Genomic DNA, 10,565 nt, shown 5'->3' on the forward strand with positions numbered 1-10,565 from the left:
ATGATTATTTTTCTTCCTTAATGATCACAATTACATGGTTTTTTATGCAAACTTTTGGCTTCAATCTCATTTTTTCTTCTGCATAAAAGTATGTCTTCATGGCTAGCTCCCTCCCTGCACGAGAGTATTCGTATATTAGTTGGGTTGCTAATCAACAGGCTAATTTTTTTACATTCTGCTGCACCAAAATGATTCAGAATTATTCTTCAGTCTGCTGCTCCATAAGCAGGACTGACGTTAGAATCCAAGAAGCTTTAGTTGGGGGGTTGACTTCTTTTTTCAAGGACTTCAAATGTCTAGTCATTTATAAGTAGGGTCGTAAATACATTAAACGTTCGTGAACAAACATAGTTTTGACTTTGTAAAAGTTATTTATGCTTATTCAATATATATAAAATCAAAATAAATTTTAATAACTCTTTAAACTAAATAAATAATCTTGAACTATTTGTCTTCAGCTCAATAATGTTTGTGAACAATATTCATAAATAATATTTGTGAATCATAAAAAAAAAAAAAAAGGACAGTTCGATGCACGAAGCTCCCGTTATGCGAGGTCTCAAGGAAGGATCCATTATACGCAGTCTTATCTTACTTTTTTGCAAGAAGTTGTTTTCAGGATTTAAACCCGTGACTTTTTGGTCACAAAGCAACAACTTTACTATTGCGCCAAGGCTCTCCTTCAATATTTGTGAATTATATTCATCAATAAAAATTTTATCAGCCGGTTAAATAAAAAAGAAAATTTCAAAATAAATAAATAGATTTGTATTATCAAACTCAATAACTAAACTCAATAACTAATCAAACAAATTTAAATTTAGAGTTAAATAATATTTAAACGAATTAACTCAAGACAAGTTTATGCTTGGTTTGACTTGATTATCTTATCAAATGAGTTTAAATATCATAAAATTTAACTTTGACTCTTATTTATAATCCTAATTGTAACGAGTATCCACGAGCCATCGAAGCCATGGGCAATTTTAACTCTTTTTTTTTATTGAGATGGAGTGGCTCGAATTTGCAATTTATATTTTCAAGAACTTTAAATTAAATGTCTGGTCATGGGCAAGCAGGATCCATGAGTCCTCTTCATGCCATGTTCTCTGGTTGACAGCATGTGGCCTGACCCTCCAATTTGGCTCACGCCCTGCCATTGTTCTGGTGATGTATCTTTTTCAGAACTTAAAATTGTTTGGTCACCCTCCTCTCGCCATGTTCTCCGATCCAACACGGCTCAGGTCGCGCCATTGTTCGGGCGGTCTCTCTCGGTATCCTCGCGACTTGTCCCTCCAATTTGTAAAGAGGGGTCAGAGGGATTTGGCACCTCATATTAGGCGTCGAGATCTCCCTTGGCTGGTAACGAGGGAATGAAATATCGTACAACTCTGAATCCATACGCATGCAATTAATGAGGAATCGTAGGGAAGGGGAAGGCTGTAAGATTGGAATAACGCGTCATTTCTTTACTAAAATGCGTCCAGGGATTGATATGTTTTGACTCCATATAGATCTGTCTCAACGTGATCCCCACACACGAAATGCAATCGACTTCCCATCATTGGACCATCGACGTGCAGAAGGCGGCCCCATAAATTAAACGTTTCCAAAACGCGACATGTGCAAATCAATTTCCAATTCGATCGTCTGCAACCTCGTCCTCGTTTCAGAATGGCTTCTAGGTCAGTAGTTCGTTTTTCTTATTCCTGGCTTTTAGTCTCTTGCGGTTGGTAGTTCGTGCTCGCCCACCCTCCTGCCACAACCGTGGACAACCGACTAGATATATACAGCCAGCGCCACCGAAAGAATTGCTAGTCACAATTCGTCTTCCCAGCCATGGCCGACAAATTTGTCCGCGGCTCTGCCACGCAGCCGTTCCTGGTGGCCGCCTCCCTCACTCTCGTCATCCTCCTATTCGTTCTCTCCGGTGCTACTCGCAATCTGCCGCTAGATTTGCTCATCCGCAGCGGCAGCTACTCGGCACTCGAACAAGGTAGTTTGTTGATCGAATTCAATACATCTTTGTGAAATTTCATGCGCTAGATTTGTTTTCTCGTGCGCCGCAGATCCCAAGAACTGCTCTTCGGAAGCAGCAGTAGCATCTACGGGCGATTCGCCGGCGAAACCGGACAAGCTCCTCGGCGGCCTCCTGAGCCCTGACTTCGAGGAAGCCTCCTGCGTGAGCCGCTACCAATCTTCCCTATTCTGGCAATCCAATCGCACACCTTCATCTTATCTCCTTCATAAGCTACGAAGCTACGAAGCCCTCCACAAAAAGTGCGGCCCCAACACGGAGCCCTTCAACCGGAGCCTCCAACAGCTCACTGCCAGCTCTGCCGCCGCCGGAAACTCCGAGTGCAAGTACCTTGTTTGGCTTCCGTCTGACGGCCTCGGCAACCAACTCATCGCCCTCGTTTCCACCTTCCTCTACGCCCTCCTCAATGACAGGGTCCTCCTCCTCAGCATCCCCATGGGCCTCCACGGCACCTTCTGCGAGCCATTCCCCGATAGCTCATGGGCTCTGCCGTCCGATTTCCCGATCTACAACTTGGACACCCATGACTTCTACAGCAAGTCGCCGCGCAGCTACGGCTACTTGCTCGAGAACAAGGTGGCCTCCTTGCCGCCCTACCTCTACCTCCATCTTTCCCACGACGCCAGCGACTACGACAAGATGTTTTACTGCGACGACGCGCAGCCCCTGCTACAGAACTTCGCCTGGTTGTTCCTCCGCTCGAACCAGTACTTCACGCCTGCTCTGTTCCTTATGTCCCGATACGATCAGGAGCTGTCGAAGCTGTTCCCTGAGAAAGAAACGGTGTTCCACCACTTGGGCAGGTACCTTCTTCACCCCACCAACGCCGTTTGGGGCTACGTGACGAGGTACTACGAGGCTTATTTAGCCAACGCGAAGGATCGAGTGGGGATTCAAGTTCGAAATTTTCCCAATGCGCCTGTCAAATTCGAGCAAATGCTCGACCAAATCATCAACTGCACGATGAAAGAACGCATCTTGCCGGAGACTCAACTGGAAGCGCCGGCGAACTCCTCGACGACGCCGGCGATGGGAACGAAGCCAAAGGCTGTGCTAGTGACCAGCCTCCAGATTGGGTACTCCGATACGCTGCAGGCCATGTATTACGAGCGGGCGACGGCGACCGGCGAGGTGGTGGGCGTGTTCCAGCCGAGCCACGATGAGTTGCAGCGGACGGAGCGGCAGGGGCACAACGCCAAGGCGCTGGCGGAGATCTACCTGCTGAGCTTCAGCGACACGCTGGTGACGAGCGCCTTCTCCACGTTCGGGTACGTGGCGCAGGCCCTCGGCGGGCTGCGGCCGTGGATCTTGCTGCGACCGGACAATGGCAGCGGCGAGGCGTGCCGGCGGGCGTCGTCGATGGAGCCGTGCTTCCACTTCGCGCCGACGTACGACTGCAAGGCGGGGAGGGTCGTGGACAAGGGGAAGGTGGTGCCGCACGTCCGCCACTGCGAGGATTTGAACTTCGATTGGGGCCTTAAACTCTTCGATTAGATTAATGCAGTGAGCAATTCTTAATTATTTGTTGTTAAATGTCATAGTGAGATGGTGAATAAGAAGCATAACTCATTCATTCATGTTCTTGTTCTTAACAAAATCAATACGAGCAAATCATAGAAGGGATCAATCAATTTTCAACTCATACATATTTTTAGAAAAAAAATTCTCTCATTTTCTGATCACTTGATGGTTGATTATAGACTGACATCGTAATTTATCTTCTTTTGGATAATTCATTAGATATTCCTAATATTTCAATCAAGTTCCAATTATGTTCCTAAAGTTTTTACTCAGTCATTTATGCCCCTCATATTTTACAAAGTATCCTAAATTTATCCCCACCGTCAACTCTTCTGTTTTCTCTAACGGAATCTCTCATGTGAGATACGCGTGATCATTTTCAATGCCCACCATTTTCAGTGTCACCCCCTCCTACAAGATCAAACGAGCGAGTTGAGATTCCCTATTCCATCTCCATGTCAATCATCGATACTTTCTCTCCTTCTCGATTTGTATGGCCATGAGAAACAAGAAGTTCTTCAACGGCATCGTGAAGCACTTCTTCAGAGATCGCCGCTATAAAGGTCAATCTGTTATTGTTCTTCCTCCTTTATCGCACTGGATTTTTGAGCTTGCGTCACCATCTGATTCCTCAATTCTTAGTGGTGGTTGCAAATGGGGAGGAGGAGGACTTGGCAGCTATCACAGCGACGAAGCAAAGGGTGTTCTGATACGAGATGCTGGTGGTGGTCACCAACAACTTTAGCCCAAGCACAAGCTTAGCGAAGGGGGATTCGACCCAGTCTATAAGGTATTGTGGCAGAGACAATTGATGAATTGATTCAGGAGAAGATGAGTTGGGTGTTGATAAGGGTTGTGGTTGATGTGGAAGTAGGGATGGCTCGAGGATGAGCGGGAGGTGGCGGTGAAGTAGCTGGGCCGAGGGTCACAGCAGAGCGCGAGGGAGTTCGAGAACGAGGCATTGCTGTTGTCACGTCACAGGTGTAGGTCCTAGTAGGCCAGCTAGAGGGGGTGAATAGTCCTGAAAAAGAGTTAGAAGAATCTCTTGCTTTCTAACATAGTAAGGATACAATATTAATTAAAACAAATAGAAAACATAAAAAAGAATAACAAATAGTAAGAAGGCTAATGAATTTTATTTGGTTACAACATAGGTGGTTATCAATTCAAGGTAATTGGAAGCTCTACTAAAAATCTCCTTTGTGAAGATGGAGTAGCCTCTTACGGTCTTTAAACACTACAAGAAAAAAGCTAATAGACAACGCTTTTAAAGCGTTGTCTTTGTGCCTGAAAAAGCGTTGTTAAAGGCACTGTTGTTAAAAGTCTGCTCAACGACAACGCTTTTAAAGCGTTGTCGTTTGTAGCAAAGACAACGCTTTTGCAACTCTATTACAACGCTTAAAAAGCGTTGTTGTTTTTTTTACAAAGACAACACTTTTTGCAACGCTTTAAAAGCGTTGTCATTTTAAAGAAAAAAATAAAAAAAATTATTTAAAAATCATTATTTTTATATTTACGAAACTATTATTTTTCTTTTACCATGTCTAGATTCGAATTTTATATATAATCAACTCAGCTAATGATTTCAAACTCATACCAAAATAATAGAATTCTGACATTATAAAAGTATTCCTAAACGAAGTGTATAAATACAACACTACTTGCTTTTACAAAATGCTAATAGTAGTACACTGCAAAGTTTAAGGAGAAATATAGGCATTAAACAGCAAGAACAGCCATTTGATAGCCAACCGATAATGGTTACATGTTTAGAAACACTCGATTCGAAGCCTTTTAAAGCTCTTTTATACTCGGCCTCATGGTTGGATCAAGTACCTAAAAGAATTCGAACATCAAAATCGGTACATAAGCTGAAAAATAATACCATGAATAAAAAACCATCAACTTGAATTGAGTCCATAAATGACACATGGAGTACTGAGAATTTCTTAATTTCATGGAATAAATTCATCACATCAATAGGAAACTAAGCGCGATAAGCTACAGAGATTAAACTCTTAGTTGTGATAATTCTACTTTGTCTTCCTCTTTGATCACTCCACTCTCATAACTTCAGAATCAATCTAAAATGGAGTCATTGTTAATGTGATACCAAACAATAATTTCAGGACCATCATAAATTATTAATTGAACTTGAATTGGATTATATAAAGCATTGCATCACAGAAATAGGATGAAACTCGTAGGAATTCTTAGTAGTTAATATAATGGAAAAGACATTTAATCAAATACTTGATGGGCATGAGTCAATGAAATCATAATGTGTGCAAATTGAAACAAACAGATTGATCTTACCCTGTAACCTCTATATGCTGCTTGGATTTTGATTGCTAAAATGTGGGCATAGTAGGGAACAGTCCTTGGTTTTCTTGCAGACGATTTCAATTGTTGAACATCCTCCAGTATTCGCTCAATTATGTTTTGTTGTCTATGCATTTGAATAAAGGAACCATTGTCATCATGGTTGGATTTGCTAAATCCCCACTTTTTCTTCTCTCTTTTTTGCAAACAGAAGCTTAGGCTAACTCACTTCATGTTCAATGTTGTCCCTCTCCTGTTCAGTGATTCGATGCAGATCCACATAATCTTTCCGATGCTTAGTGATGAAGTGTTCCAATTCTGAAATACTTTCAAGCTAAAAATAAGAAAATTGTCAAAACATTTATCAAATATGATAGAGATATCACGTATCTAGAGAATATCAAAGCAAGAGACTCTGCAGCTGATGTACCGTCTTAATTGCAGCTTTTTCAAATGGAGGTTTCTCCAAGGGTTTGCGCAAAATGAAGGATGCCAAGAGCGCAACCAATTTGGCCTGTCAAAGACAATGACAAGCCAAAAAATGTACTGTTATAGCATGGTGCCATTAAAATCTTATGAATTACATGTATCATTGTAGCAGTTTCTAGCATATGTTGAATTGTTCTCAATTGAAACAAACTCACAAACTGTAAAACTCTGAAACAGAACAAACTTGGAATTCTTTACTGTTGAGAAATAACAATTACAATTTAAGATATGCATAGCCTAGAGTGAAGCAAGAAGAAAAACTCCCATGAATATTCAAATGAATGCAAGGAACACTAACACGTCAATAGGAAGAAGAAAATTAAGATAGTTTCAATCCAATAACCAACCTCGTCGTAGCCAAAAGAGAGAGCTGTCGCATGGGTAGCTTCCCTAAAATCTTCGGTTCTGTCCCTACTCTTAGCCATCACATAACCTTATACCACCTAATCTCTACCTGCTCATCAACGGTTGGAAGCGGTTCGCAGGAGAAACGCTGCTTGCTGGGCTTCTGCTCAACCCGAATGGAGAGGAGGCCTATGGTGATGCTTCGACCTTTGATCAGCCCAAGACAAGAGGAGGCCGTAGATCGATGTGGCTTCTGCTCAACCCGAGAGGGGAGGAGACCGCAGGCGCTATCCTTGTACAAAACAGGGAAGATCCCGGAAGTAGATCCAGGCGGCAGTGTGTCGACCGTAGTGAGCAGAAGCGTCGGTGATCAGCAGGGAGGAGGCCGCAGGCTCTTGCTTAGATCCTTGTGCCGAACCACATCGAGCGATTGCTAAAACATCACATCTGCTGTTGCCCGTTCGAAGCATAAAACAACAAAACCAGGAGAACGATGAGCAGCCTACCTTAGCTAACTATGGAATTGAAGATCACCTGTTTGATTCAGAGAACGAGTCCGCAGTACTCCCCTCTCCAATCCCGTGGATATCACGCTCAGGGTCGAAGGGGAATAAGGTCGAACAGGTGGCCGGCATAAAAGGCAGTAGCATCATTCCCTCAACTCCCGCGTCCCCCACTTTGCCTTCCCCAAGGCATCTTTCTCCTTCGCCGTCGTTCTCATCCGACACGTCGAAGCCGAAGATTATCTACAAAAGCAAGGCCAGTCCGCCGTCGCCACCGCCGCCTCCACCCGACTACCTCAAACATGAGCACGGAAATCACGCAACGGCCAGAAGGCTCAAAGAGGAATTGAAGAACTCGAGCAGGAGAGAATGTCGGGATGCCACCAACGACATAACAAGTCCAAGGAATGAGCAGGCCGATAATTGCGGGGAGGACGTTGCAGAGGCGTCTGGTGGTGCCACAGAAGAAACGTCAAACCATGAAGCGGGAGGAGGGGAAGCGAATGAGGTGGACAAGAAGGCGGATGAGTTCATAGCAAGATTCAGAGAACAGATCAGACTTCAGAGGATCGAGTCGATCAAGAGATCCACCAAGCAGCGAAGTAACAAGAAGCAACAAGTCGTGTGAAGAAGGTGACTATAGCAATTTACACGCTTGTACATAAAAGAAAGGAGCGATTGCTAAAACATCACATCGAGCGCCGTCGAGGTAGCAGCAGCAACTCTTGAAGGAGGCGGCGGAGGAAGAGGAGGAAGGGGTGGCGATGGACGTGCCAAGGTAGTGGCGCTGCTTCCTAGGGTCGGGCGGAGGGTGTGGGCGCTGGTGGTGGCCGCCGTTGGGAAGGTTGTTGGGTGTCGTCATCGCCAGCGAAATCCACCACCACACTTCCCGATTCTTGAGAGGGGTCTGTGCGGCAGTGAAGAGAAGAAAGAGCTGTCGGCCGGTGGTGAGGAAGAAGAGACGGCTGGCAGTGGGAGGTCGCGTGCCCTAGCCGCGCGAGAGGAGATGTCGCGAAAGTACTTTGTCGTCCCATGGGTAAAAGGAAACAAGTTTTCTCCTCCTTTAATCTGGGCCGTCCATATTGTGATGAAGATGGATGAAGATCCAGCCGTCAGATCTTGAGATAAGCGGTCTAGATCATTTAAGATTGAGATGATAACTTGACAGTAGACAACGCTTTTTAGAAATCGTTGTCGTAGACACTAAAAAAAAGGCTAATAGACAACGCTTTTTACGAAGCGTTGTCTTTGACCCGTAAAAATCACTAATAGACAACGCTTTTTAAAAAAGTGTTGTCTATTAATAAGAAAATAATGAAATAGACAACGCTTTTCACTAAAAGCGTTGTTAAAAAAAAATAGACAACGCTTTTTATAAAAAACGTTGTCGTTTAAGTGTTGTAGATTCCCAATTTTCTTGTAGTGAAAAGCTCAGAAATAGCTAGGAAGATTAGTGCAATGATTGTCATTTAATTCTTAGCTCTAGGAGACTTTTTATAGTCTCCTAGGATAAGTTACCATTGCTTGGAGGCACCTCCAAAGCCATCTAGGGCACCTCAAAGTGGATAAAGTTATATCCACTTTTCAACAGTTAGCCAACGACTACTGTTCATTGGAGGCACCTCTATGGAAGCTCCAGGGCACCTCTAAGAGAGGCACGAGGGCGCCTCTAAGAGAGGCACGAGGGCGCCTCCAAGAGAAGTGCAAGGGTGCTTCCAAGTGAGGCTTCCTTGCGAGGGCACCTCTAAGAGAGGAACGAGGGCACCTCCAACCATCTAGGAGGTGTCTCAATCACTGTTCATTTGAGAAAGAACAACTCCAAGATGGGTGATGCTCCGGTCGTCTGTGTTGAACTAGGTAGGGCCGGCAAGAGGGAGATGATTTTATCTGTCAAAAAGTAAAACAACACATTTTTCGACCGTTCAACTCAGATTAGCAGTAATAGTATAATTAAAATAAACAACAAGAAAATGAAGGAAGAGACGCAGGATTTACTTGGTTACAACCTAGGTGGTTGTTAATCTAAGGACAAATGAAAGCTCTAAAAATCTCTTTCGGTGAAGGCGGAGAAGTCTCTTACACTCGTTAATTGTTCAGATTATTGCTAGGAAAAGAATACTGGAGTTCTTTTTCATTTCCTAGGCTCAGGGGTCTTTTTATAGCCCTTGAAAAATCTTATCTGTGGCTCTAAGGCGTCTTCCATAGGGCTGAAAGGCGCCTCTAGCGAGGCGCCAAAGGATAATGCTTTATCATTTGGCAACGGTTAAAATCAGCTTGGTTAAAGGCACCTTCCATAGGACTGGAAGATGTCTTTGTATTGTTTATTGAAGGCGTTTTCTAGCCATAGAAGGCGCCTTCCACAGTGAAGGTGCGAAGGCGCGCGCACGCCTTCGCACCTCGGAGGCGCCTTCAACTCCCTTTGAAGGCACATCCAGCAGCATTTTCAGCCTTCTTTTGCTCTCCTAGTGCTCCGATCGCCTGGGTGATGTCGGCCTACCGAAATAGGACTCACCCGAAACCAATTTCCTACCTTCTTCTAGAGCAGACTTCCTCCCAGCTTCTCGTCCCTCGGACCGCCACATGCGTCATTCTCGTCCGCCGGTGTACTCTTCCACAACACCTCGTCCCTCGGATGCACCGAGCCCGTCGACTCTCTCCCGTGTCGTCCTTCTCACTAGCTGCATCTTCCGCTCGACTTCCTGTGTTGCTAAGCTCTGACACACTTAGACACAAGGGTTAAACACTAACAAGACCTAATCTGACTTGGTTTGATTACATCAAAACTATCACGGGGTATCAACAATCTCCCCCTTTTTGATATGATCAAACCCAAGTTAAGTTAGGGTAAACCACAAATAAAAAAGAGTTATAAAAATATTTTGCAAAAAAAAATTTACAAGTAAGAAAAAAAATTTCTAAGTAAAATTTGCTAGAAATTTTTTATAAAAAAAAATTTTAAAAACAATTTTCAAGTAAATTTTTTTAACCATTTGAAAAAAATTGCAAGCACCCTCTAGACCTCTAGACTATTCTTCCCTACTCCCCATTTTAATCACATTAAAAATGGGTTCATTTAAAAGTCTAAGAGAAAAAGAATTTTTAACTATTTTAAAAAGATAAGAATTAATAAAAAAATATTTAATTAATTTTTAACAAAAAATTAAGACATTTTTTATAACTTCTAAATACTTAACAGTTAGTCAATTAAATACTTATTTCAATAATTGGCTTCCAGGCTGTGGCGAAGTACTAGGACTTCTTGAATATTGGAACAACAACCATTTTCTAGACAAAGTCTCTTAAAGAAATTTAATATTTAATTTATTCTGAAAGTCATAATTTTAAAA

General features: G+C 43.2%; 3 protein-coding genes across 4 annotated transcripts; 2 read left to right on the forward strand and 1 right to left on the reverse strand.

Annotated features, from left to right (window-relative positions):
- The first annotated feature begins 1,629 nt into the window (after window positions 1–1,629).
- LOC122046644 (galactoside 2-alpha-L-fucosyltransferase-like) lies at window positions 1,630–3,657 on the forward strand. Its single transcript, XM_042607429.1, has 2 exons — window positions 1,630–1,996; window positions 2,070–3,657. The coding sequence occupies exons 1-2, from the start codon at window positions 1,840–1,842 to the stop codon at window positions 3,530–3,532; spliced, it is 1,620 nt and encodes a 539-aa protein (XP_042463363.1). The 5' UTR covers window positions 1,630–1,839; the 3' UTR covers window positions 3,533–3,657.
- A 1,633-nt stretch (window positions 3,658–5,290) lies between these two features.
- LOC122049382 (syntaxin-81-like) lies at window positions 5,291–7,071 on the reverse strand. 2 transcript variants are annotated; one of them, XM_042610766.1, is made up of 5 exons: window positions 6,718–7,071; window positions 6,312–6,395; window positions 6,111–6,215; window positions 5,876–6,008; window positions 5,353–5,395 (listed from the first exon to the last, which is right to left on the reverse strand). In XM_042610766.1, exons 1-5 carry the CDS (start codon window positions 6,747–6,749, stop codon window positions 5,354–5,356), a joined length of 396 nt encoding a protein of 131 aa, XP_042466700.1. In that variant the 5' UTR covers window positions 6,750–7,071; the 3' UTR covers window position 5,353. The 2 variants fall into 2 exon arrangements, with proteins under 2 accessions (XP_042466702.1, XP_042466700.1); XM_042610768.1 differs by lacking the exon at window positions 5,876–6,008 and having other exon boundaries at window positions 5,291–5,395; window positions 6,718–7,070.
- LOC122048519 (swi5-dependent recombination DNA repair protein 1 homolog) lies at window positions 6,960–7,846 on the forward strand. The gene is made up of 2 exons (XM_042610078.1): window positions 6,960–7,081; window positions 7,183–7,846. Exons 1-2 carry the CDS (start codon window positions 6,960–6,962, stop codon window positions 7,844–7,846), a joined length of 786 nt encoding a protein of 261 aa, XP_042466012.1.
- The last annotated feature ends 2,719 nt before the right edge of the window (window positions 7,847–10,565 follow it).

The sequence above is a fragment of the Zingiber officinale genome, chromosome 2B (genome assembly GCF_018446385.1).
Source record: "Zingiber officinale cultivar Zhangliang chromosome 2B, Zo_v1.1, whole genome shotgun sequence".
Taxonomy (NCBI): Eukaryota; Viridiplantae; Streptophyta; class Magnoliopsida; order Zingiberales; family Zingiberaceae; genus Zingiber; species Zingiber officinale.